This window comes from Apodemus sylvaticus, chromosome 16, assembly GCF_947179515.1.
Source record: "Apodemus sylvaticus chromosome 16, mApoSyl1.1, whole genome shotgun sequence".
In the NCBI taxonomy this organism is placed as follows: Eukaryota; Metazoa; Chordata; class Mammalia; order Rodentia; family Muridae; genus Apodemus; species Apodemus sylvaticus.
Window position 1 is genome coordinate 11588114 of NC_067487.1, and position 26859 is coordinate 11614972.

The following is a 26859-nucleotide window of genomic DNA, read 5'->3' on the forward strand; positions in this document are numbered from 1 at the left end:
AGGATCGTGAGCACGGACCCCTTGGCCCAAACCATGTAGGAGTGGGGGTGCCAATGGGTTACACATGCCAGGCAAGGGCTCTCCCAAGAGTTTTTACCTTCTTTAGCTTTGAATTTTACCAAGTTGCTACTGGTCCCTGATCCCAATCTGGTTAGACATGAACTGTATTTCTGACATTTAACATAGTAGCTCTCATGAACGAACTTGATCAATGTCCTTAACCTGATAAAAATTCAAACTAGCCAGAGTGGAGAAGCCATAGCTCTGGTACAGAAGTTCCTTGTCGAACTGTTTACTTAGCAAAGCACCACCTTTAAGAATAGTTCACGACCTGGACGAAGCTGGCCAGTACATTTCTACAATCTCTGAGGTCACAGAACCAAACATCCGTTGATTCTCACCACAGAAAAGCAAAGCGGGGGAAGGTAAGTTACAAATGACTGCAATTTGGTGCCTTTACAAACCCACCAGAAACACACATGAAAATCTGTGGAATACCTCCAAGGTCCCAAAGACCCTACATCTCCTCACCACCTATGTGGCAAGGAGCAGGGCTGGCCCTCCCAGTGTGTCTGGAATATCACGGCAGTAGCTAGAGTAGGAGGCAAGAGCAAGAGTTGGACAGCAAGGTCTGTGCTCCCACAGAGACCACCCTGTCACCACAGAACTGACTCCCACAGTCACCACAGAAATGACTTCACAGGAAAACCTGAGCCAGGAGAGCTGAGGGGAGCAGCAGTCAACAGATGATTGAACACTCATTGCTTCCATGTGCAAACACACAAAGCCTCTATTTCTTCATCTGTTTTTACATTCTACAGAAGTGTCAGGGGCCAGGAGGCAGGCATGTCTTCTCATCATGAACCAGCAAAGCCTCAACAGACATCACATGTCAGGAATGACTGATGAAATGCATGTGTCCCTAGTTGGTCCTCGCTTACAAGGAGAATATCAAATGTTACTGTTTTCATCAGTTTAGCAAAATATTCAGCCATCTTTTAACATTGACGTCCCATTAGGACCTGTGAGATTTAGGTCCCAGATGTAGGAGGGGCTCCATCTTGTCTCTAACAAGAGCAGAGGAGCTGAGCCGATACCATTCGATATTCATTTTTCAGATCTATGAAGCCTGTCTACTCACACTCAAAGGTTTTCCTTAACTTATCTTCTATCTAAATCAGTCTTTTCGCATATGTGAGAAATGTTAAATAGCTGTTCTCATAAAAATAAGAAAATTAACTAGCAGAAATAATTTGTGACTTCCTCATATAACCTTTCCCACAGGGTCTAAAGTATAAACACTGGCAGACCAAAGACTGTGTGTTAGGTTTAAAAACTGATCCCCAGACCCATGTCCAGTGTGTCACTGTCCTGGTGGCAGACACCAAGGCTCAAGAGACAGTAAGTCACTGTCCAAGGCCTCCTGCAGAGAACAGGAACTCCCTACTCACCCTGACTAACTGCCACACAGATCCCAGCCGGAGCTCACAGTCACTCACTGTTAAACCTTCTCCCTGAGCCAAGGCTGTTCCCGAAGAGCCTCATCAAGTCTAAGATATTACCACTCAGATTGTAGTAACACAATGACACTAAAACATACAGCACTGCCAATTAAAACCATGTGCAATTTATCTCAACTTCGCCCATGTCAAAACATGTGCACATTACACAGTCAGTCCATTTACACACAATTGTACATGTGTATAATCAATCAATGAAGTAGGGTAAGCCACCAGCCTTAGAGTAAAACATTCCTTGCAAGTATTATAAAATCTAACTATCACCCTGAATCTTCTAGAAAATTAATTTAGCTACAAACTACAGAAAGGAGATAAATCTCAGTTATGAACAAAACTACAGGAAACTTCAGATGTGTGCCTAAGTGGCCCGTCCTCTTCACCTGAGCCACTAAACCATACTGCTGAGACGACTCCTTCTGCCCCACAGACTGTCACTTAGGTGTGTCCTCACGTCCCCTAGTGCATGCAAAGGTAGCAAGCACATCCAGACTGTTCCACTAAGGGCTCAAGGTTCTGGGGAGGGGAAGTGGAAGATCAGAAGTCCAAGGTCATCACCCTCAGCAAATTCAAGGCCAGCCCAGGCTGTGAAACTGCCCTTTAAAAAGCAGCAGAGTTCACACTTGAGTGTTTCTGAGCTTCTGTTCATTTTCTCGAGAAGGGAAGGAGAGCAGCGGAAACGTGTCATTCAATGTCAAGGGGCTTGCTCTGTGTCTCAGATGAGGAGGCCCGCAGCCCGGCTGCCTCCTGATCAGACCGTCTTTCCCGCGCTCTGCAAGCACTCATGTCATACGCCCACACGGTGTCGATGCCCTCTCCAGTCGTGTGGTCCGGAGTCCAGCGTGGGAACGGGAAGCGGCAGGCGATGACTCTAGCCTCATCCACAAGTTCGAGCTCCAGCTTCTCCTCCAGCTGTGGCATCTGTGGAGAGTGACATCCACGGTTCCCTGGACACTCTGAAATGCCTTTCTGCACTTCAAAGGCCCTGAACATACAACAAAACACATCACCTCAGGCACAGATACTTGTCAAGCAATCCACGGACACCAGAAGACACATTGCCAGCAGTTACAGGGACATTTTCTACTACCCATCATAAAATAATCTATCTCAGCAGATATGTATCATAAATTCTTGCTTTCTGACAAAAATCAGAATATGGCAATTAAAATAGTATTTTAAATGACTTACCTACGTAAGCACTCCAACATAGCATTTGTGGGGTATTTAAAACATATTTTTCTACACTTTTGACATCTCTAAAGTGGGGTGCACCATATAACTGGCATCATCTCTAAAGTGGGGTGCACCATATAACTGGCATCATCTCTAAAGTGGGGTGCACATATAACTGGCATCATCTCTAAAGTGGGGTGCACCATATAACTGGCATCATCTCTAAAGTGGGGTATACCGTATAACTGGCATCATCTCTAAAGTGGGGTGCACCGTATAACTGGCATCATCTCTAAAGTGGGGTGCACCATATAATGGCATCATCTCTAAAGTGGGGTGCACCATATAATGGCATCATCTCTAAAGTGGGATACACATATAACTGGCATCATCTCTAAAGTGGGGTGCACCGTATAACTGGCATCATCTCTAAAGTGGGGTGCACCATATAACTGGCATCATCTCTAAAGTGGGGTGCACCATATAACTGGCATCATCTCTAAAGTGGGGTGCACCGTATAACTGGCATCACCTTAATCCTCCCTCTGTCCTCTAGAGGGACAGTCAGTACTCTGCCGCTTTCCCTCCCTGTGTCTGTCTCCCTGCCTGGAACATCTACCTACTGCAAACAGGAATGTCCACGTTCTAACGCTCACTCATAGTTCGCTGCCAGCCTTGCCTCTGCTAATGTCCAAACTGTCCAGAGCTGGCCATGGCGTGTCCTGCATGTGGCTTCTCGTCCTGTGGAAATGCTCCCATTAACTGTCCTGAGCACCTCACAGGCTTGGGCTCACACACTGGCTCCAAGCTTTTGTACCTTCCTTTCTGCAACCCTAGATCAGCAAGTCTCAAGGGTTCCTGGTTCCCTATTATGAAAAATGACAACTACAGCCAGACAGGGAAACCAACAGGGCTCTCATGAAGGTTTTATTCTTGACTAACATCTTATAAAAATGGCTGGAAAAAACCTCCATGATATGAACGGAATAAGCCAAAATTCTAATGCATCATTAGACCTGATAACAAGAGAATAAATCTCATTAAGGAGAGGATTTCTATTCTTCTAGTGGCCAGCAAAGATTTAAAAAAAGCAATTATTCCTTGAGGGAAAAATTAAATACACAAAAAATGAGACAACATGCATTTTTCAAAATATCAGGTTTCTTATGGTAATTTTTGTTCATAAAAAGATAATTGTAAACATATTCATATTACTATTCTTTTCTCTTTTGTAGTTTCTTTTATTTCAGAGTGACTGTCATATGCTAAGTCAAGATAAACCTAAAAATGAAAGAAGCTATTTCAATCATAAGAAATTAACTGACTAAATTACACATAAATATGCATCAAATCTGTCCTGATATCGCACATGAAGAGAAGCAGTGATGTGTTATGCCTGCCTAATAGAATTCAAAATTATTCATACAATTATGGGTTTCAAAGCGACACAAACTCATCATATTCTAATCATTCTTGAGCTAAAGGCATAAGGCAGGCCTTTGGCTGACAACGTGACACGTGACCTGACAGCCTCCTCCCTCTTCGTCTTGGCCCCAAGACTGAAGACATCCTTACCAGGAGGACCTCCGGAAGCCTTGGCTGCTTAGGCCTCACTCCCAAGACAGAGCGCAGGCCTTGGGGGCTCCCCCGAGGTCTGCCTGCGCCCTGGACTTGCCTCGGTCATGCACGTGAGCTTTAGACTCTTCTTCCTCACCCCACATTTCCCATGTGACTTCAGGAGCCCATGCTGAGCTACTGCAGAGGGCTGCCCCTGTACCTCGCTCCCCCAGCTCAGCTTCTGCTCACCCAGGAAGCAGAAGACTCCTGTCTGTCACCAGTGTTGGATACGCCACTACTGCTGCTGAGTTTCTCTTTGAAGAGCAGCAGAAACTTGACATCTTCTCACCAGCTAACCCACTGGAGGCTGAGCCTCAGTCTGCCATCTGGACGCCCAAGAGCACACAATGTGACTCCCAATTTCTTATGTCTCAGGTCTGACCTCCATGAAGTTGTGATGGTCATTTCTACCCTAGCCAGTCCCTATACCCGCTGCTTATGTCGACAGCATCCTTCACACACCGGTTCTGTTCCCTGGCTCGTCTCGAATCTGCATCACCCTGCACCTGTACTTACTGCTCTCCCACCAGCCAGCCAGCACTGGAGAACTGCAGGCCTCAGCCTAGATGACAACACACAGACAGCGTCCTTCAGGGGCACCGGCCCTGCCTTACCCCTTCCCTGCCTCCAACAGCCCCTCAGAACACTTCTCTCCTCTAGTGCGTGGCATATTCTACACGGGTGCCTCATTTAACATATATAATCTTCCCGCTAGTGTAGAGGTGCAGTCAGGACACTGTCCTCACATGTTTTTGCCACATGTAACTTCTCCTTGTGACTGCATGCAGCAGAACTCATGGGAATTCTGCTCATGTGATCCTTCTTACCCCTTATCAACTGGCTGGGGCTCTGGACAACGGTGGCCACTGCATGAGACTTTAGTTCCCTCACTCGCTAGCTCCATCCTCCCAGGTGCCATGGCCTCTAAAGCGGTGTCAAGGTACCTCAGGGTACTTTGTTACTCACTGATGTCGTCATGGATAAGGAGACCTGGTCTCCTATGCAGCAGGCATCCTCACTGCAGGAGCACAGCCTGCAGACACAGAAGAGCCCAGTGTACAATATTCACTGAGGACAGGGTCAAGGTGTGCACAGTAGAAAGTGGGGAGCATCAAGACCACTATGGGGCTGGAGAGATGGCTCAGTGGTCACGAGCACCGACTGCTCTTCCAGAGGTCCTGAGTTCAATTCCCAGCAACCACATGGTGGCTCACAACCATCTGTAATGGGGTCTGGTGCCCTCTTCTGGTGTGTCTGAAGACAGCTACAGTGTACTCATATAAATAAATGAAACAAAAGATTTATTTAAAAAAAAAAAAAAAAAAGGCCACCACGAGCAGCTTCACAGGAAGGGCAGCGTTCGCTAACTGGGCCCAGCGCAGAGTGGGCCTGAGGTCACGAGAATGGAGAGAAGCAGTGCCAAGCTGGGACTGACGAGATGAACGACTGCAGAGAAACCACAGAAAAACGGCTCCGACAGGGTCCCAAGTGCGTTCCTCAGCAGGTGTGCACTTTTTCCCTAAAACAGCAAGAAGTCACAGAGGGGTTCTGTCTGGTGTTTTGGTTTGGGGGAAATTTATTTGAGAAAAGGTCCTGTGTAATGCACGCCAACCTCAAACACACTGTGCCAAGGATTAGCTTGAACTTCCTTCTAACCCTGAGCCTCTACCTCCCACGCTGGGGTTACAGGCATGCAGCAGCGCATCTGCTTTCTGTCGCACTGGGGACTAAACCCAGGGCTTCATGCACGCCAGGCAGACAGCCACCACCTGATCGACACCTCCAGCCCCACGGTGTTTTAAACAAAGGCCCAACCAACTCATCCGCAGTTTGAACAGAAAGCTTGGGCTTTGCAGCGTTTAGCAGGTCCAAATGGCGCTCGTCCTCTGACTGTGACACATGCGACATCCTGCAGTGTTAGCGCTGGTTCCACTTGTAAATGCACTGTGCCACTAGGAATGATCTAGTTGGCACCAAAGGCAGGGCTGAGGATCTACACTGCCAGCTGTTCTCCTCTGCACTTCCCCAAGGAGCCTCCTGACTCTCCACGTGCCCACCAGTGAGGGCACCGGCCACCCTGAGACACTTTCCATAGCATGCTGGCTTTAGAGGCCACCTGCCAGTGACAGGAGTACTGAGCAGTGCTCAAGACGATGGGATGCACTCTAGCAGCGCCTTACACAGCCGGTAAGCACTGTCCCAGGGCCTCTCAGCTGTGAGAGGGCAAACTGGCCTCCACTTCCCAGCCAGCACTCCCTCCTGCCCCTCACTGCTTCCACCTGAGGAAAGTTTGCTGTGGACTGAAAGTGAGGGTCCCACACATGAAACTCAGCCACCTGAGCTTTCGGCGCCCCTCACCAGCCCACTGTATGGAGGACACGGGCTGGCCGAATCTCTTTTTAATGTATGCAAATGCTCTGTGAATTCCCACTGCTCTCTTTCCCTGAGAGGAAAACGCTCTCAGGGAACGGCAAAATGCTGAATTCTTGGTTGAGAGTTGTCTGCATGCAGGAGAATAAGCAAAAATTGCAAATGTATTTTTCAAAATAACAAGACTCTGCTGCTCCTGAGGAAACAGCCCCCTACATACTGTGCAAGCCAGCCCTGACTCAGGCAGCAGAGCGGCCTCCACCGCGTCACAAAGGCCACTGCTGCCCCCAGGTGGGACAAGGCAGCCAGGCTTCAGAGTCTACATGTCAGCCTAGCACCTCTGCAGGATAGAATTCCCAGTAAATTCCACTTTCTACTTTCCTACAACCCATATGCTAAGTATTACATCTTAGAAGGAAAAGGTTGCACATTATAAGCAGTAGATCGCCATCATAAATCCCTATCTAATCTATGATCCCAAATTTTGTTTATTAGTGGGGTGTGGAGTTGAGGCTGGCATCAAACTCACAATAACCCTCCTCCCTGGTGCTGGGATTGCAGGTGTGAGCCCAGGCCTGACCCAAGCAAGTTTTTAAATGATCAGGGACCAAGACCTCACACCTGACTTAACTTTAGAGCAGTTCCTCTCAGGCACGGAACAGACACATAAACACAGCCACTTCTGTAACAGTGTCCCTTCTGGTTTGTACAAAGCCAAGACTGCACCGTTACACTGAAAGCTCCAAGGTGGGGACAATTTCTCAGGCAGTTAAGCACTACTTGAGAAGGCCCGAGCACAGCTGGCACAGTGGCACACACCCGTAGTCTCCACAAGTGAGAGGCAGGGGAACTGCTCCAAGGGAAGCCAGTCAGGCCACACAGAGACACTCTAGCTCAAAAAGGCACAACAAAGATCTAAGGCATAAATGCCAAAATAAAACAAAGAACTAAATTTCCTTTTTTAATTAAAAACCATATCAGTCATATAGCACCATTTCAGCAAACATCTAATTCTGCCAAGATTATTATGGCTACAATTACAACTTTGAGAAGTAAAAGGGGGTTGCTGTCTCTGGTGTGTAAGCCAGGAGTGACACAGAGAACCCTACCCTGAACGTCTCTGCAAAGGCTCGCAAGGCCCATTTTCAGAACAATAGTGTGGTATTTTCTCTTTGAATATATATAATCAAAGTTCAATACTCAGTTCTTTGGCAAATCTGCGAACTGGAGGAAACTGAAATCAGTCAATGCTCATCCACCCTGAAAATTATCTTCCAGCAAAACTGGAGGAATGACCAATTCAAAGGGGACATCCCATTAAGTCCCCAGTGACTGGCGGGGTGTGAGAGAGCAGCCCTGAGAACCACTGACACCGCTCACTGCAGGAAGCTCGGAAAGCAGTTTCCAGACTGCGATGGCTAAGGCTTTGCGAGATCATTCAGATTGTTCTCTGAAACTAAGTTCTAAAATGTGGCTGAATCCTTAAAGATTAAACCTCTAAGTTTTATTGTTTGTATGTCTGTAAGTGTTCTGTTAAGCCAGTGAACTGAAAGCCAATGTTCCCTCAAAGTCCCTGGGAAGCCATCCCTGCCTGAGTGAGAAGAGGTGACGTGCCACGTGCAGGGGCTGTGCCAGGGGAAGGGTGCAGACTCACCATCTGGGGCACACCGAAAATGACGACGTTGGAGTAGTGTGCGAAGGAGACCTGAAGGAGGGAGCACAGAGGGGTTATTTCAGGCCGGGCATCTGGGGTGCAGAAGCCACACGGACGGAGGGCAGCTTTTCAGTCCCGAACAACAGCCGCAAGAGGCACAGCAAAAAGAACACATTGCCACACACATGCTTTGACACACTCCAGTCACGCGCACGCACTCGTCAGCTTTCCACATGCATCCTACACTCCTCTCCTCACCCGCTGGGACTCCTTCAGGGCAGGACCCGGCCCTGCCCCTAGTCAAACCCCCAGAGCCACCGGTTTCATTCACACTGTCGCATCTTCACACTTCCAATCTTCTTCCTCTTCCCTAACAGTTCATTCAAAGTACAATAAAATGTTTTTTACAGCAGTTCAAAGTACAATAAAATGTTTTTAATGGGTTAAAAGTGCTTTGCCAGGCAAACCTCTTGTTACCCAATAAAGGTCTAGTTACTGCGTGGAGACCATCCAGTTATACAGAGCCTGACGACAATACAAACGACGCCCAAGCGTGCTGTCCCGGCTGCCGAGGACAGGGGTGCGAGCGGCAAACTCTTACTTAAGGAGAAGCACCTTGCAAAGCTTTCCTAACCCAATAGACAGTTGTGGTTTATAGAAGAGTACAGATGTGGACTGGAGAGATGGCTCAGCGGTTAAGAGACCGACTGCTCTTCCAGAGGTCCTGAGTTCAATTCCCAGCCACCACATGCTGGCTCACAACCTCTGTAATGAAATCTGAGGCCCGCGTCTGGTGTGTCTGAAGACAGCTATAGTGTACTCACATAAATAAATCTTTATATGTTTTTTTTTTAAAAGTACACATATAAGATACTAAAGTGTAGCTCTCCACAGTTGAGGGGTTCTGGTGGAGGTGTGGGTGGGAAGAGTCTCAGATCATTTAAAGGGGCTGCCCTCTGGTGGTTTAACCATGCTCCAGGGAATATACAGGCAACACAAATTGGACTGATAGACCGGGGGGAGGGGGGGGGGGGAGTGGGAGTAGGTTACGAAAGGGGAGGCAGCAGGGCTGGGAGGTGAGTGTGATGGGGTACATGATGTGAAATCCCCAGATAACAAGAATACTGTGGAAAAAGAAGATACAAATACACTTAGAAACTCCTCCCACGTATGACAAGAAGGAGCTGCCATAGCAGAGTTCATAGACTCCTCACCCCAGCTTCCATCTTTGTCTCTTAGCATGCAATACTCACAGAAAAGCCAAATACTTATCAAGAATAAACTATGCTTTCCCTGTGAAATGAAATATTTCATTATTTCATAAGAAAAATTAAATGCTTTAATTTGGTCAATAAATTCTTAGCATTCATATGACTTTTATCAAAACTTGAAGCTTGTACACTAAAGGACGGCCTACTGTAAAATGTATCAGTGTAGAACGCACATACATCTTGCTATGCCAAAATATTCATTTGGACTGTTTTCTCTTGACTCGCTTCTCAGTCATACTAACTAAAGTGAATTTTAAGGTCTATCGGCTTTTGTAGCTCCATCCTCCAGAGTTGTTACATACCTTCCAGAGATCGGAAATATAAAACTTGGCAGAGCCGTGCACGCCTTCCCTCCAGGCACGGTATCTGGAGTACCAAACCAGCCACGGATTCAGCTCATACCCCACGGCTGGGAAGCCTTCCTTTGCAGCAGCAATCACCTGACAGAGGCAAGAGGTTAGCAAAAGAAAGAAGTCCCCTTGTATGAGAGTTCCCATTTATGGTTTATAACCCTAAACCATCCTATTAGAAGATACTTCTTGCTAGGCGGTGGTGGCGCGCGCCTGTAATCCCAGCACTCTGGGAGGCAGAGGCAGGCGGATTTCTGAGTTCGAGGCCAGCCTGGTCTACAGAGTGAGTTCCAGGACAGCCAGGGCTACACAGAGAAACCCTGTCTCAAAAAAAACAAATCCAAAAAACATATATATATATATATATATATATATAAGGCTAGCCTTGAAGTCATAATCCTCCTGCCTCCACCTCCCAAGTACTGGGACCAGAGCTACATGCAGCTATGCCCACCCTGAATTCCTGTCTGTAGTCTGCAGGGTTTCACCAGTGAGTGGCGCTTCTCTCATTTAACTCTGTGCGCTCCCTGGAACTATTCCTCACCCACGTGAAGCACGCATCCACGCGGCAGAAGGGTGGAGGTAAGCAAGCCCCACTCCCCTGCATGGTTCCTCTACTCATGCCACCTTTACTGGAACAAAAATTCTAATAGACCTTTATAATTAGTAATTCACTGCTCCCTCCTGTCTGGCATGTTTACAGAGTTCTTTTCCTCCAGGGGGTGGGGGTGGAATCAATCTCAGAAAAATGAACTCTGAACACATGCTGGTGGTACAACAGTTTAGCCAAACACAAAATAAAACACTTTTTTTTTTTTTTTTTTTTTTTTTTTTTGGTTTTTCGAAACAGCATTTCTCTGTGTAGCCCTGGCTGTCCTGGAACTCACTCTGTAGACCAGGCTGGCCTCAAACTCAGAAATCTGCCTGCCTCTGCCTCTGCCTCCCAAGTGCTGGGATCACAAGTGTGTGCCACCACGCCTGGCTAAAACACACTTTTCAAACTGTCACATTTGGCAAATCTTTGCAGAAGCCTTGTAAGAAAAATAAAGCAGAAATTTTAACAATTCTGGTTCCAAACCTTAAAATGTTTTAGGATGACTCACAATCCGTCCATCGCCACTGCCAATGTCCACCAGGGGTCCTCTTCTATGTCGCAACATCTTGACAACATTTTCAACCTGCTTCGAAGTTGCAGGTACAAATGGCAAACAAACTTTCCGGAGGGCCGGGGTGATAAATGGCGTAGCCACGGCATACACCGTCACCAGTGCACCACCAACAACCCCAGTGACCAAGAGCCCCCAATGGCTCTTCTTCCAATCCTCGGACTCCAGGCTTGCAGGAAGACCGTGGCCCGACTGCCTTTCTTCCTCAGCAGTTTCTAAGTCTGCGCCATCATTGAGAGAAAGCAGAAACACATGGGGCACACACCAGAACACCAAGGCTACACCTTTTCAACAACTCTTCTGACACTGACTCATGCTCTGTGTGTGTGTGTGTGTGTGTGTGTGTGTGTTCCCACAGAGGCCAGAAGAGGGTATCAGATTCTGGAGCTGGAGTTTCAGAGCTGTGGCTTCCTGGCATGGGTGATAGGAACCAACCTTGGGTCCTCTGTAAGAGCGGCAAGTATTCTTAACCCCTGGGCAACCTCTCCAGGCCCATGAATCCCTTTTAAAGGACAAGTTCACTGAATACTGTATCAAATTCTACAATGACTTCTACTGGCAAAATCACTTGATTTGGGAAAGTTCTTCAATACTAAAGATTAAAATCTTTCCAGTGGCTGGGTGGGGTGGGCACGCCTGTGATCCCAGCACTCTGGGAGGAAGAGGCAGGCGGATTTCTGAGTTTGAGGCCAGCCTGGTCTACAGAGTGAGTTCCAGGACAGCCAGGGCGTCACAGAGAAACCCTGACTCAAAAAAGCCAAATCCAAAAAAAACCAAAAAAAAAAAAAAAAAATCTTTCCAGTGTACTGATTTTAGTGTGTCTGGGACTCTAGTAATTAATGTGTTATCTCAGTATCCCTTACTGCAAGTTTTAATAATAAAACTTCACATTTTAATCGTCTGAACAAAGAAAGCTTCAGCTTGGAAACCCTGTGATTTTAGGCTTTATTAGGACAGAATACAAACAATGGATTTGTCCACTGAATGTGCACAATTCAACAGGTTTTAGTACAGTGTGTGCCAATCTCACCAGTCAATAATAGAAGATTGTTACTGCCCAAGACGTCCTCTGTCCTTCAGCTGTCACCTCCCATCCACCTTCTGCTACTCAACTTAAGTAAGCACTACTTTTAGTCTCTGTTTCCTCAACTTTGAATATATGTAAGTGTCCTCAAAGGTGACTTATATCACCTAGCTTGCAAAGGCCAGGGAGATGGGTCAGTGTGTAAAGGACTTGCTGTCCAGATTCCCAGCACCCATGCAAAACACAGACACAACCACAGCACTGGGAAGTGAAGACAGGTGGACCCCAGTGGCGGCTGCCAAGTCGGCCTAGCAAAAACAGGCAGGTCGGGGAGTGACCGTCTTAAAAAAAATGAATCAGAGTACAACAGAAATTCCTATGTCAAATTGTGGTCTACAGCCGGGCAGTGGTGGCGCACACCTTTAATCCCAGCACTTGGGAGGCAGAGGCAGGCAGATTTCTGAGTTCAAGACCAGCCTGGACTACAGAATGAGTTCCAGGTCAGGGCTACACAGAGAAACCCTGTCTCCAAAACAAAAATAAAAAACAAACAAACAACAAAAAAAAACAACTGTGGCCTACATGGGTACACATATGGAACTCATACACACACACACACACGCACACACACACACACACACGCGCACACACACACACACACATACACACACACACACACACACACACACACACACGACCATGCAAATATACACATAAATATGCACATACATACACAGAGATACATAGGGTATGCAGTCTCTCACCAACTTACTACGCTTAAAATGCTATCTTCTGGATTCATGCATGTTGCTCCTTATCAGTGCCTGACTCTTGTTTACAGCTGAACATAAGTATTATTATTTAAATAAGAACTATGTCCATCTCATAGACAGATCACACTACCAATGTGGGTGACCACAGTTAAACGGCCTAAGGTCTGCCTCACCTGCAGACACATGTATCATCCCACAAAGCCAGAAGGCAGACAATGACACCCTGGTCTCCGAGGTCTCCTGCTGGCCTTTTGAGTTGTGGGAACCAACTGAGGTAAAGAAGTGTCAGAGTATGTATGAAGTGTATGAAGGAATACAAAGGAAGGAAACTAGGAATCTGAACGGAGGGGAGAAATGTCAAGCTACTGGGCCGGTGCCCAGAAGAACAACAGAGTGGGAGCAGAGCAGAGGCCTAACGGGAGGGCAGTCTGTGATCCGAGTGGGGGTCTTCACCACGTGGGACCCAGAGACCAAGCACAAGGCCAGGCTTGGCACAAGTGCCTTTATGTGCCCTGCCACCCCTGAAGTCTTTCTTGAACCCAGCGTGATGTCCACCAGCAGAGGAACGGGTGCAGTGTGGTATACATATGCATGGACAGAGCTTTAATCAGATTTGAACTAAAAATGACTAGAACTATCATGTTTTCTCTCAGACGTCGAATCATGTTTATGTGCTAGTGTGTGTGTTGAGTGTGAAGAATGGGAGACAGGATAATGGGTACAGTTACTTATATGTCATAGCAAGGTACAATGACATATATGTGTGTATGTGTTTGTGTGTGAAAATGTCATAATGAAGCCTTGTTTATGTTAACTTTAAAAACCTTGTCCTGACATAATGTCAATCTGAGTCCTTTCGCTATATATGTGCTATTGATACTACAAGTTATCCTACACAGCATGCGGATAAAAAGAAATAAGACGCAGCCGGGCAGTGGTGGCGCACGCCTGTAATCCCAGCACTCTGGAAGGCAGAGGCAGGCGGATTTCTGAGTTCAAGGCCAGCCTAGTCTACAGAGTGAGTTCCAGGACAGCCAGAGCTACACAGAGAAACCCTGTCTCCAAAAGACAAAACAAAACAAAAACAAACAAACAAAAAACATGCAGAGGACGCGCCGTAAGTGGTTTTCTATTCTTCTCAAATTAATAGGCAAAACCGATTTCAGAATCTACCATGTGACTTTTTTAAAGCCCAAAAGGGCATCACTGAGTCTAAGAAACAAGGAGCCAGACATTAGGCAAGATTAACAAACCACCACCTGTATGACAGTAGGCTCGCTTTCAGGTCTGTGCTGTTAACGTGCATTTTAATTTTGAGTACCTAATAAAAACCGACAATACTGCAGGGATAGTTTCTGTTCTGTGGGGTTCGGGTGGAGACAACGGAAATCCGTAACAAATAAAGCTTATAAAATGAACCATGATTTCTGCCAGACATACGGTGCAATTACCGTTACGGGGTATCTTTCTAACAGCAAAACGCTAGGGACAAGACACTGAGCACCAGGCCGTGCCACTTTGTCTCCACCTAGCAGCACACTCGTGGGCAAATCACAGGACCTATGTAACCTGGGGAGTAAGAACAACTACTGCGTGCTGACGACCAGGAACGTACGTCCAGCAGCCTTGTGAAGTAGGCATTATTATCATTAATATTAATAATATTAACATTATTAATATTATTATTATATTTGCAGACAAAAAAAAAAGCCGCAGGCTCATTAACTCCAAAGCAGCGGCTAGTCCACGACAGGGCGGATTCCAGCCGGAGTCGTGTGCACGGAGGTGCGGACCGCAGCCCCAGCAAGCACTGTGGTAGCCACGATCCGGCCAAGAAGACACCGACCGGCGCGGGGCGGAGAGCACGGCAGCCACGCGTGCCCGCGGCCACACCTGCCGGCCGTGCCTCATGCGCGCCCGATCCCCACGCGCGCCCGCGCCACAGACAACTAGTGAGCCCGCCGCCATGCCGGCCAAACCTCACCTACTCCCTCCATCGCGCGAAACTTCCGGGTGGACCGGAAGTGGAATCTACCATTGTCTTAGAGCGGGGGTGGCAATATTAAAAAGAAAAAAAAGTCTTAAGGAAATTAGTTCCTCGCTGAAACTCTGGATTCAGAAACGCTTAAAACTTAAATTCTCGAATCCGTGGCTGAATTATGTCTAGTCTTGGCATTTGTGTTGTAGACGTTGCCTTCTAAGTTTAGAACGCCCCCTCGGTTCATGGAAGACAGACCGTTCCAATAGCGGCGGATTCCAGAAGGTACTCCATGGCGTTAAAAAAGTCACGGTTGAAAAGGAAATCGCGCAGAGTGCACTGCGCACGCGCGGGATCTTGCGTCCTCTCGCGAGAAGGAGGTGCGGCCTCTCTCTTCCCGAGTGGTCCCCGCCGGTTATTGGAGAGCGCTTGTCCCAGTTCGTCCACCATGGCGTCCGTGGGGACCCTCGCCTTCGATGAGTATGGACGGCCCTTTCTCATTATCAAGGACCAAGATCGCAAGTCCCGTCTCATGGGCCTTGAGGCCCTCAAGGTAACGGCCCGGAACGCGAGGCAGCGGGATGAAGGGAGTCGGCCGGAGCGCTTCTGCGCCTGCGCTGGCGTGAGAGCGGATCGGCCATGTGCTGGCCCGAAAAGTCGAGAATCTCCGGTTCCGGGGACCCCCTCCGGGCTCTGGGTTCAGATCCCCACTGTGTGTGCGGGAGATGTACAGGCCTTAGTCCCACGGTGGGGTAGGGAGAGCGGCCCGCCGCTTCCGAGCTGGGTGGGGAGCGGGCCTGCTCGGGTGCATCTGTAGATAGCTTGTCCCGTAGACACTGTGCTGTCCGTGAAGGAAGGAAATTAGCGGAAAACGTGCACAGGACAGCCCGAATGGGAAAGATGACAGCTGGCGGTGGAGGGAGCTCGTCCAGCCTGGGATAGAAGGAACTGCGGGATGCACACACACGTGAAAGGCCCGGAGCAGTGTACTCAGAGGGGACCGTGAATCCCCTTAGGAAATTTCTGGAATGGAAGGAGACAGTTTCGGTGGAGCACAGTTCGCTGCAAATTAGGAGAGTTCCCAAAAGAGAAACAAAGAAGTTATCCTGTGGGAAGGCAGGGCCGAGGTGTTAAGTAGGAAGGAATGGCTCACAGAAGGAAAGGACTAGGAAAGGCCACGCAAGACCCAGGCCTAGATCCCAGGGAAGAAAGGAATGACAGTCACTGGTGTTGCCGCAAAAAGTGCAGAGGAAGGAGGGAGCCCACCTTAGGTTGTATTGTGCCAGTCCCGCCCTCGGGTTTGAGGTGCCCGTGTTGACCTGATGTTAGGGAAGTCGCACTGACTCCACTGGCTTCTCGGTGGGTTTTCTGTCATAGGAGACTTGACAGGTGTTTTGGAGGGACTGGAGAAGAGGACACAGCCCAACGCTGAGGGGTGGCAGATGCTTTGTTCTCTTGCTTTCGGGTTATGCACGGCATGTATTCAGTTCCACCATTTTTTCTACTTCAGGAGACTTGCAGATAAAGTAAAATTCCAACAAGAGAATTTACCAGTGTAATTCATGTCATCAGTTCTGTCATGTCGGCCATTTGTGTTAACTGCATGGACTAGTGCATGTGGTCCTCACTGGGGATGTGTCCTGTCCACAGAATTAGGTACTTTAGCACAGGGTCCTAGAGAAATTACCAAAGGTTTCACAGTTACAGTGGAGAAGGGTCAAGACTTCATTCCACTTCCAAAGGAGTCAAAGTGAACTAACGGTCCAGAGCAGTGAGGTTAGCGTTGGCTTTCGGACCAGATCATCTGGTTAGAGGCCTGTTCTGTGTGTAATGTTGGGCTGTTTCTTTGGCCTCTGCTAGTACATACCAGTTTAGCCAACCAAAAATAAGTCTGGGTGTCTAGACACCCCAAGAGACATTTCCCTGTGATGCTATTGAGAAACTCCGTTATTAATACCTACTTTCAGGTTACATTTTAAGAGCACCAGAGTTTGCAAAGCCCAAATGGACTTGCTTTGTAGCCTGTCTTGGTGACAAGAAAAGTTAATGAATGTGTACTTGCACAGCTCTGAAAATGCCCAGTATTTCTGTGCTTACAGAAGTTTATCCATCTGCATCTTGGGGTGAGAAGATTGAGTTGCAGAAACCATCCGACCATGCTGACCCAGGGAAAGCCTGGGTACTCTGCAGAAGAGGCTGTTGGTTTGGTATTCAGGCCAGGGAGGCTTTAAACTTTTAGAATTGTTGGAGTCACTAGAAAATGAGGAAATTAGCATAGCGAATAGGAAGTGCAGAAAGAGCATCTGGTATTGGAATTCTACAGGATGGTTTTGACCTGACTTAAGATGGTGATGGCAGAAGAACATGCGCTGAAGGAAGCGAGCCAGGATGTGTAGGAGCAGGGAGGGTCCTTTGAGGCCTGGACCTTTACTGTCTTAGTGTTAGGGTCTGTGGGGAGGTTCATGAGAATGTTGTGGACGCCAATGAGCTGAGTGTGCTGTGGACCTGTGAGTTACATTCCCACCGCAGGTCAAGGTCACAGGCTACTGGGGTAGTGAATAGAATGTGCATTGTTAAGTATCAGGGCTCTGCATCAGCCCCTTTGAATACCACGGTTCTTCTCTGTCTAGGGACATGTAGTTGGCCCCAGTCTCAACTTCTCTCACTGAAGGAGCCAAGATAACAAAAGAGTTAAACACAGTGGTAAGAGTGCTGTGCCCATATTCTTGCCATGGAAGGTCACACTTCTGTGAAGTTTTACATGACACAGGGTCTAAACGTAAATAAATAAACAAACAAACCCAACCTTTACTCAGAACAAGTCATAAAGAACATTACTTCCCAACTTTTGTCATCTCTAAACCTTTGCTATTTATTGAACATGAAGTCCGGGTTGCATAATAATGAGATGTGTGTATCCTTTTTGGTTTGGAGGTTTCTTAGATTTATTTTGTGTGTTTGAGTGCCTTCATGTGTGTGTGCATTGTGGTGCCAGTGGAGGCCAGAGGAGGGCAGTAGATCCCCTGGACCTGGAGTGGAGGCCATTGAAAGCTTCATTGTGGGTGCTGAACTTGTATCTTCCAGACCCGCAAATGCTCCTAACCGTCCCTGCACCTGCTAGGCAATCTCTATCCGTGAGCTTCAACTCCAGCCCTTACTCTAGTATCCTCACAGCTAGTTTTGGTCTCTCGTTGTTACTGGATTTCTGACAAGTTCAAGATAAATTTTAGAACATACCAAAAGAGAGCAGTCCCGGGTTTCCATACCTGATAGGGTCACTTGGACTAAATTCTTAACCATCTTTCAAAACTTTCCGTTTGAAAATAGTGTTTGCTATGAAAGTTAACAAGGGTGACTTCTCTGTGTGGGTTACTGTGGTGCAGTAAGCCTTGTAAACGGAAGGTGTTGTGTATTTATAGTTGGATCCTGTGTGGAACGACTTGTAACTGGGTCTTGGCTTTTCTGTTCCATTTAGTCTCACATCATGGCTGCCAAAGCTGTAGCGAACACAATGCGGACGTCACTGGGACCAAACGGTGAGAGAACCATTGATAGTTTTAAAGGTTTGAAGTCACGGTGCCTCTTTAGAAATGCAGTGGATATGCAGTGGATGGTACAGCCAAGGTGTTGAGCTTCAGGCTCCTCAGTTATCCTGTGCTCACAGTGTTGATTAGAGGCTTTTCCTCAATTCATTAGTGTGCTCCAGAGCGAGCCTGCATCTGGAGTTAATACTGTTTTGAATGGCACTCTGTGTGTGGTGATTGACCACATTTCTCCAGTTGAGACACTTAGACTGGTTCCCATGTGGAGTTGGGGTAGCTGGTAGATATTTATATCATGTGTATTGGATTATTTGTTGCTAGTGAATTTTATGATAGAAACTAGTGAGGTGGTCCAACCCCTGTAGTTCCCGATACTGGATACATTTTATTTTGCTCAATTTCTTTCTGAACACTTGTCTTTTAGGGCTGGACAAGATGATGGTTGACAAGGACGGTGATGTGACCGTAACAAACGACGGTGCCACCATTCTGAGCATGATGGATGTCGACCACCAGATTGCCAAGCTGATGGTGGAACTGTCCAAATCCCAGGACGACGAAATTGGAGATGGGACCACAGGAGTGGTTGGTAAGAAACAAAACAGTCACAAGAGCTAATGTTTCTGCATTGCATCATGAGGACGGTGGGGGACAGACTGAAGTTGGGGAACACATAGCACAAGTGGGCCAGACTTTGAAATGTGAGTATTGAGGGGAAACAGGAGGCTGGAGGGTTGCCAGGGAGATGGGACCAGTTGTCATGTGTGCTTTTGATCTATTTGATTTTCAAGCTGCAAATGTTGAGTTAACTGTACAAGAGGCATATTTTCGATTGTGGATTGCACTGGGAGAATGTCCTGGTTCTCATACCAAAATAAAGAAGTGGGGCTGTGCCTTAATTCTTCCAACTAATTCCCCACACCCATGTGTGCTTGTGCATATATACAAAAATAAGTGTAATTTTTAATTGCTTTGCAGATCAAAGGAAATGGAGATATGTTAACATATGCAGGGTTAATTTGCTGTAGCTAATTTAAATCCTGTATTCACCACTCTCCGGGCTGCCGCCATTTCCCAGGCACTGCTGCAGGGTGCACTTGGAGCTCAGCGGTCTTAACTTAGCAGAACCAAAGCTATCCTGTCACCAAGAGGGAGAAGGAAAGGGTTGGTGGTGGGAACAGACACTTGTCAGCCTTCCAAAAGCCAGGCTTCCTTCACTGAACGAGAAGTCCCTGGCCACGGAAACCCAGTTTGCTGTTTTCCATTTAAAATGTTGTTCTCATTGAGGCCTGCATAGTGACAGTTTTGGAATTTCGGTTCCGTTAGAGAAGGTGTTTTCATTTTGATCACCGGTGTGGGGATATGGGGTTGCTTCCTCCTGTCCACAGCAACTGACTGTGATTTGCCTCCTGCTCTAGCAGAGGCATGCTTTTGCCGGCTGCAGATTGTGTGATGTTTGAAATGCTGCTAACTTTTCAAAGGATATATAAGTACTAAAGCCCTGATTTGTGTGTGTGGGGCGGGGGGTCATTTAGGGATGTTGCTTGTGGTTAGTTAATAGCCTTGATCAAAGAAGAAACAAAAGGAAAGAAAATTGTTTCAGGGGTCTCTGTTTCTTTCTCTCCTATCTAGTAATAGGGGATGGAAGGGGAGGAGGGATAAAGAGTGGGGAGAGATCCAGTAAAGTAGTAAAGACCGGCTAAGGCCTTCATCTTTCTGATTTTACATTTATTGTGGGAGGGTCATACAGAGATCAGAATACAACTTTTGGGAGGCAGTTTTCCTACTGTGAATTCCAGGGCTGTTGGTGTTGGCAGAAGTGCCTTAAACCACTGTACCCACCTCCCCATCTCAAGTTCTTATTATCTAAGTCATATTTAAGGGGCAGCCTGCTGGACCTTGACCATGGTCAAAACTGAGAAAGTGGGGGTCTCCTCCCTTCAGTAATAGCCCTGGGTTGCCTCCAGCCCGGTTTCAGAGTGTTGTGATTTCAGGGTAGCATGTAAGGCTGGAGTGAGATTGTATCTTCACCTGATGGTCTGCTCTGTTGCGTGCAGTCCTGGCTGGTGCCTTGCTGGAGGAAGCTGAGCAGCTGCTGGACCGAGGCATCCACCCGATCAGAATTGCCGACGGCTACGAGCAGGCTGCCCGAATTGCTATCCAGCACCTGGACAAGATCAGCGATAAAGTGCTCGTCGACATAAACAACCCTGAACCGCTGATTCAGACCGCGAAAACCACGCTGGGCTCCAAAGTGTGCGTGTCCTCCCAGTAGTGTACTGTGGGAAAGCCTTCCCTTCAGAGGACTGTTTGCCTGCCCTACAATGCAGCAGCATGATTTCCTCAAGTTTCTTCTGTTGCCTTCCCTTGTTCCCCTGGGTTGTGGTTGGAGGCTGGACTTGCTGTTTAGGCTGTTGGATCACCTGACTGACTGTAAGGTGTTTCTAAGTCACCTTCTTCCATTGCTTTAGCACTGGGAAGTCATTCTGGAGAGGCTTTGGTATCTTTACTCAGTAAGCAAATGTACTGATGTGGTGTAATTAGAAGAATGGTCTTAAAATTGGCCTTCCTGTCTTAAAATTGCTGTCAACATTTCCTAACTAGCAACCTCAGTCAAGAAATCTCTACAGTAGCAGAAACTTCCCGTCCACTGCTGTATTAAAACCTGGGGAAAGCGGTCACACTGAGCTACTTTCAACCCTACGCGGTAGGGTTTACTGGGGCATTCCATACCGTGTTTCCCGGTACGTTGCCCCTGTTGTCCCCTCCTGCTCGTAACCATTCTTTACATTTTTTTAATGTAAATATTCACATAGGAGATAAATTAGGTCGTTGTCATTATTTCCTTTTTGCCGTTTCAGTTCTCCCTTGTTACTCTGCTTACATTTATTTTGTACGTGCATATTCAATTTGTGGAAGTCTGCTCTTTCGCAGCATGTGGGTTCGGAATCAAGTAGGTTTGGAATCAAATTCCGGTCCCTAGGTTTGGCAGCTAGCGCTTGACCTACCATGCCAACTTACCTGCCTATGGCCCTGTGTTAAATCATTTAGTAGTGTGAGTGGTGCTTAAATGTGGAGGCTGAATGGTCTCAACACAAGGGAAAATGCTGAGCTGTGAAGCATCTGAGGACTGCTCATTCAGTGTCTGAGAGCACAGGGCCAGAGAAGACACGAGGCTAAAGCGTAATGCGAGTGAGCGGGTAACTGAAGATCGGCTACCACTGGGCATTCAGGCTTTTTTTTTTTTTTTTTTTAAAGGAAAATCCAATCATAAAGGGTTTGCACAGCTCAGACTTAGTGCTTTGCCTAGGCCAGTATTAACCCCTGTCTACTGTGAACTCAGAAAGTAGCCCTGGTCTTCTAGAAGTGCTGCTGAGGTGCGTGGTGTGGCTGGACGCTGCAGTCACATGAGGAATGTAAACGGTGTGTGTTTTCATCAGGGTTAACAGCTGTCACCGACAAATGGCTGAGATCGCTGTGAATGCTGTCCTCACGGTGGCAGATATGGAGCGGAGAGATGTCGACTTTGAGCTCATCAAAGTGGAAGGCAAAGTAGGTGGGCGGCTGGAGGACACCAAGCTCATAAAGGGCGTGATCGTCGATAAGGACTTCAGTCACCCGCAGATGCCGAAAGTGAGTGCACGAGGGCGTGCCCACCCTTACAGGCGCACACTGCTGTGAACTCAGACCCACCACTCACGGTGATCTTCCTCTCCCCGTAGAAAGTGGTAGATGCTAAGATTGCGATTCTCACCTGTCCATTTGAGCCACCTAAGCCAAAGACGAAGCACAAGCTGGACGTGACGTCCGTGGAGGACTACAAAGCCCTGCAGAAGTACGAAAAGGAGAAGTTTGAAGAGATGATTAAGCAGGTGAGACCAGAGTGTTCCTGAGCTGAGGGTCTCACGGGTTTCTAGATGACAGGCACTCAGGGAATTAGTTAGCATCTCCGGGCTTTGTCACATAGCTACAAGTAGCAGGCGGTACAACCTGTGTTGAGTGTCAGTCACAACCACAGTCTGAAAACTAAATGGCATATAAGCAAAGAACGTGATTTTGTCCTGGGCCACCGTGAGGGTCTAGTGCCTTTCAGTGCGTGATCCTGGCTTGAGTGGAACAAATGCGAACTGGGAAATTAACAGGAGTTAAAGCGCGGTTTGGAGAGCAATGTGGTTCCCATGGGCACGTGGCGTAGAATCCGGGGGAGCTGAGAAGGCCTCCGCTGGCCTTCCTGCCCCTGTCATTGCACTGACATCATACATCCTTTTTTTCAGATCATGTAACAAGGGCAAACACCTACTCGTTGTTGCTAAAATTGTGTCATTTCTTTTTCCAGATTAAAGAAACTGGCGCTAACCTAGCTATTTGCCAGTGGGGCTTTGATGATGAAGCCAATCATTTACTTCTCCAGAACAGCCTGCCTGCAGTTCGCTGGGTAGGAGGACCTGAGATTGAGGTAGGAGGCCAGCACCTGCGCAGACCCCTGGCTAGGCATGGGGGAGCCTTGGATGCATGTATTAAGTGTCGCTTTATCAGCTCTTACCTGAAACAACCACAGCACACCAAAAGAGCAACAGCTTGAAGAAAGGAGCTGTAGAGCATTGTAGAATCATCTTTGAATAACAGTGCTTTGTATTTCTGTTATTGCATAGTCGACTCTGGGCTTCCTGTTGGCTTTCAGAGGCAAGAACACCCTGTCCGGTGCCCTTCTGTGGCAGCAGAATAGCAACCCCTCTGGACAGACATTCTTCCCTTTTCCTTCTGCAGTCTGTTGTGCTGTGCAGGGCGTGTGAGCTGGGGTCACAGACAGGGCCACCCAGACAGTAAGAGGCTAGTTGTGAGTTGACAGTGATAGACAGAGCTAGGTAGCTCCAGCCACCACCTATGGTCCCACCTCCTCGGACCCCAACTTCTAACAAGACACTTTGCAGGAACTTGAAAACTTTGCCTATCTGGTGAACCAAGTGGTCCTAGGTTAAATGTAATTCATTTATGGTTCCATTTTGGAAGTTCCCTGGCATTGACCACATCTGTGTGTCCTCTCTGATGCATCCTGATAGCTGATCGCCATTGCAACAGGAGGCCGGATTGTCCCAAGGTTCTCAGAGCTTACCTCTGAGAAGCTGGGCTTTGCTGGTGTGGTGCGGGAGATCTCGTTTGGCACTACAAAAGACAAGATGCTGGTTATCGAGCAGTGTAAGAACTCCAGAGCTGTGACCATTTTCATCAGAGGAGGGAACAAGATGGTAAGAACTCTGTCCTGGGGCTGGAGACATGGCTCATGGGTCTGGGCACTGGCTCTGCCAGCATGAGGAATTAAGACATGGCCTTCTCCCCAGATCATTGAAGAAGCAAAACGATCCCTCCACGATGCCCTGTGTGTCATCCGGAACCTCATCCGAGACAACCGTGTTGTGTATGGAGGAGGGGCAGCCGAAATATCCTGTGCCCTGGCAGTCAGTCAAGAGGCAGACAAGGTAACGGGCGGAGTAGCAGTGCGAACTGCTGTCTGAGGTCTCTGTTTATGTCCTCAGCTTCATCCTATAGATGAAAGGAAGTTTATTACTCTTGCCCTGAGTGACTTGGGTTTTTTTTTAGTTTTTCAAAACAGGTTTCTCTGTGTAGCCCTGGCTGTCCTGGAACTCACTCTGTAGACCAGGCCTCCAACTCAGAAATCCACCTGCCTCTGCCTCCCAAGTGCTGGGATTAAAGGCATGCGCCACCCCCGCCAGGCTTCTGAGTGACTTTTGTCAATGCATGCATATGAACAGCTGTTGGGCTGGCTGTGGCCGAGTGCACTCACTGCCCCGTCTTTCCAGTGTCCAACTTTGGAACAGTACGCCATGAGAGCTTTCGCAGATGCCTTGGAGGTCATCCCCATGGCCCTCTCAGAAAACAGCGGCATGAATCCCATCCAGACCATGACTGAGGTTCGAGCCAGACAAGTGAAGGAGTCGAATCCCGCCCTTGGGATTGACTGTCTGCACAAGGGCAGTAACGGTGAGTCGCCTTTGGCTCTAGAGTGGAACAGTTCCCGTCCACTTGGAAGATGGCAGTGCATGCTGCCAGACTGACCTTTGGAGGTCTTTAATGCACCTGGGACAGTTCTGCTCTGGGTCTTAGTTAATTGCTGTAGGATTCAGCCTTAGCAGCACAACTCATTTTAACCACAGTGCAGGTTGTTTGTTGGTGCCATACAAAGTGTTGCTGTTCGCGGCTCCACCTGGCTGCTGTCCCATGGCTGCTAAGTGTTTGGGAAACTTAAACTCTGTAGTGGTTTGGTGGCCCTACTCTGGAAAAGGTAGCAGACATTTAGCATTGAAACTTTGCTACATCTGTACAGATGGACTAGCCTTACCTGAAATCCTGCAGTGAAGTAAATTCAACCACAGAACTTGACAATTGTAAAAGCATATTGACAATGGTGACTCCAGCACCCAGCAGGAAACCACGATCCAAAAAAATAGCAGCTAGGTGGCCTATGTTGCTGTTCTGACGTGAACTGTCTACTGACTCAGCATTGCAGAGAAATGTGTTTCACTCCTGTTCCTCTGGGTGCTTTGAGATGTCATGTCACTGTCCTGCCTTGTAGTCATTAGCTCCACCATGTCCACACTAACAACGTCCTCAGTTCTTAGGAAATCCATCTGAAAATGACGGGGGAGGGGGGCATTGGAGCCAGTTTACTGCTACAGCTTTGGGGGTTTGGTTTAGGGGTTTAGCTGCTGAGATTTATTTTATGTGAATGAGTGTATTGCCCGCATGCATGTAAGTGTATACTATGTGTCTGTCTTGTGCCATTGGCGGCCAGAAGAGAGCATTGGGTCCAGGGGTTAACTGGATGGACGGAAGCCGCCATGTAGACGCTAGGAGCTCGGGTCCTGTGGGAGAAGAGAGCACTTGGTGCTCTCAGTGAGTCATCTCCAGCCCTCCCTTCTTTACAGAGCAATTACATTTTTACTGCACTTAACACTGTGATATTGATGGATTGTGCATACTCTTGTCCTTACATCCTGTTTCCTCCCTATGTTCGTCTACCACATTCCTGTCTTTTGTTCTGTCTGATGAACTGCTAGGTTTGACCAGAACCGTGGGGTGGAGCCTGGTGGGTGGGTTCAACCTATGCACATCTGGAGACAGATGACGCAGAGTCCACCAGGGGCAGTAGGGCGAGGTGGGCCTCACGAGCCGCTCTCTACCCATGGCTGACTATGGCACAGACTTACACTATTTTTGTTTTTGAAATGGAATTTCAGTGTATTTCCCAGCCTGAGCCCTCAGCTCTCCCTTGGCCTCCCCAGTAACTGAGAGCGCAGACCTGTGTACTGCAGCGGCCATGTTTCCTAAGCTTTGTTGTGACGACGGTGCCTGTTGATAAGTGCATTTGTGTGCTCTTGGACCACTGATTGCTCTGTTTTGTTTTTCAGATATGCAGTATCAGCATGTCATAGAAACTTTGATTGGCAAAAAGCAGCAGATCTCTCTTGCCACACAGATGGTTAGGATGATTTTGAAGATTGATGACATCCGTAAACCTGGAGAGTCTGAGGAATAAACTCTACCGTTTACATTGTGACTAATAAAGGGTGTGTCTGTCGTGCTGCGGCTGCAGTTACTGTGGCCCTCTGCAGCCTGTAGATGCTGGAATAAAAGCAGCTGCTTGGTCACTGCTTCCCCTTACTCCGAGCTTGGTGGAGGGTGTGATCTGTTTCTGCGTTCACTGGATGTCTAAGCGTCCTTGTCTGCAGAACTGCAGTGAAGCAGAGCACAACCCTGCAGATGCTGTTAGCAGCTCTGGTGTCCTGTTGTACTGGACTGCTCTACTTCACAGTTGACAGGACCGTGAAAGCTGAGGTGCGGTGGTCCTGACTGTGGCAACCCATGGTCATTCCTGGGTTCCACCAGCACCTGCACAACTGATATCACCCGTGCTAGAGCCTGAATCCTCTTGTCCTCCTGAGTAGCTAGCTGCTGGACAGTGGCCAGTTAGAGTTAGCTCAGGTGCCAGGCAGAACTGGCTTGGACTGTTCTGTGCCTCCAGCATATGCTCAAAGGGTGATTGCCACCTGGGTGCCTTTTTGGCTGGGTGTCATGATTTGAGCCTTGGGGGTGGAAGCCCACCACGCAGCCTACCAGTTAGCTGTCTGGTGGATGCTATGAAAAGCAGCCTCGCTGACTACGTCTGGAGGCCCTTCCCTGCAGGTGCAGTCTGCTCCACCTCCGCCAGCCAGTTCGATGAACGTGGAGCACAGGCTCCGACAGACACAGCAGGAGGACAGTCTTACCTTTTCTGTTCTGCAAGCTGCTTCAGGGTGGGCTTGCCACCAAGCCCCAGGAACCCATGATTCCTCAGACCCGTGTGCTAGAAAGATTGCCGCAAGTTAAACTCTGGCCTCCACAAAGGCACATACAAGTGTCTAA

The 26859-nt window shown here is 48.0% G+C and overlaps 2 protein-coding genes across 3 annotated transcripts; one reads left to right on the top strand and one right to left on the bottom strand.

Annotated features, from left to right (window-relative positions):
- Positions 1–1605: 1605 nt before the first annotated feature.
- Atpsckmt (ATP synthase c subunit lysine N-methyltransferase) lies at positions 1606–15058 on the bottom strand. 2 transcript variants are annotated; one of them, XM_052159379.1, is made up of 5 exons: positions 14903–14987; positions 11059–11342; positions 9908–10045; positions 8335–8385; positions 1606–2438 (listed from the first exon to the last, which is right to left on the bottom strand). In XM_052159379.1, exons 1-5 carry the CDS (start codon positions 14913–14915, stop codon positions 2202–2204), a joined length of 723 nt encoding a protein of 240 aa, XP_052015339.1. In that variant the 5' UTR covers positions 14916–14987; the 3' UTR covers positions 1606–2201. The 2 variants fall into 2 exon arrangements, with proteins under 2 accessions (XP_052015339.1, XP_052015340.1); XM_052159380.1 differs by lacking the exon at positions 1606–2438 and adding an exon at positions 5617–5829 and having other exon boundaries at positions 14903–15058.
- Positions 15059–15260: 202 nt separating this feature from the next.
- On the top strand, positions 15261–26118 carry Cct5 (chaperonin containing TCP1 subunit 5). Its single transcript, XM_052159376.1, has 11 exons — positions 15261–15449; positions 18372–18432; positions 18863–19027; positions 20496–20694; positions 21879–22071; positions 22161–22310; positions 22775–22894; positions 23499–23684; positions 23778–23915; positions 24258–24438; positions 25866–26118. Exons 1-11 carry the CDS (start codon positions 15345–15347, stop codon positions 25991–25993), a joined length of 1626 nt encoding a protein of 541 aa, XP_052015336.1. The 5' UTR covers positions 15261–15344; the 3' UTR covers positions 25994–26118.
- Positions 26119–26859: the final 741 nt, after the last annotated feature.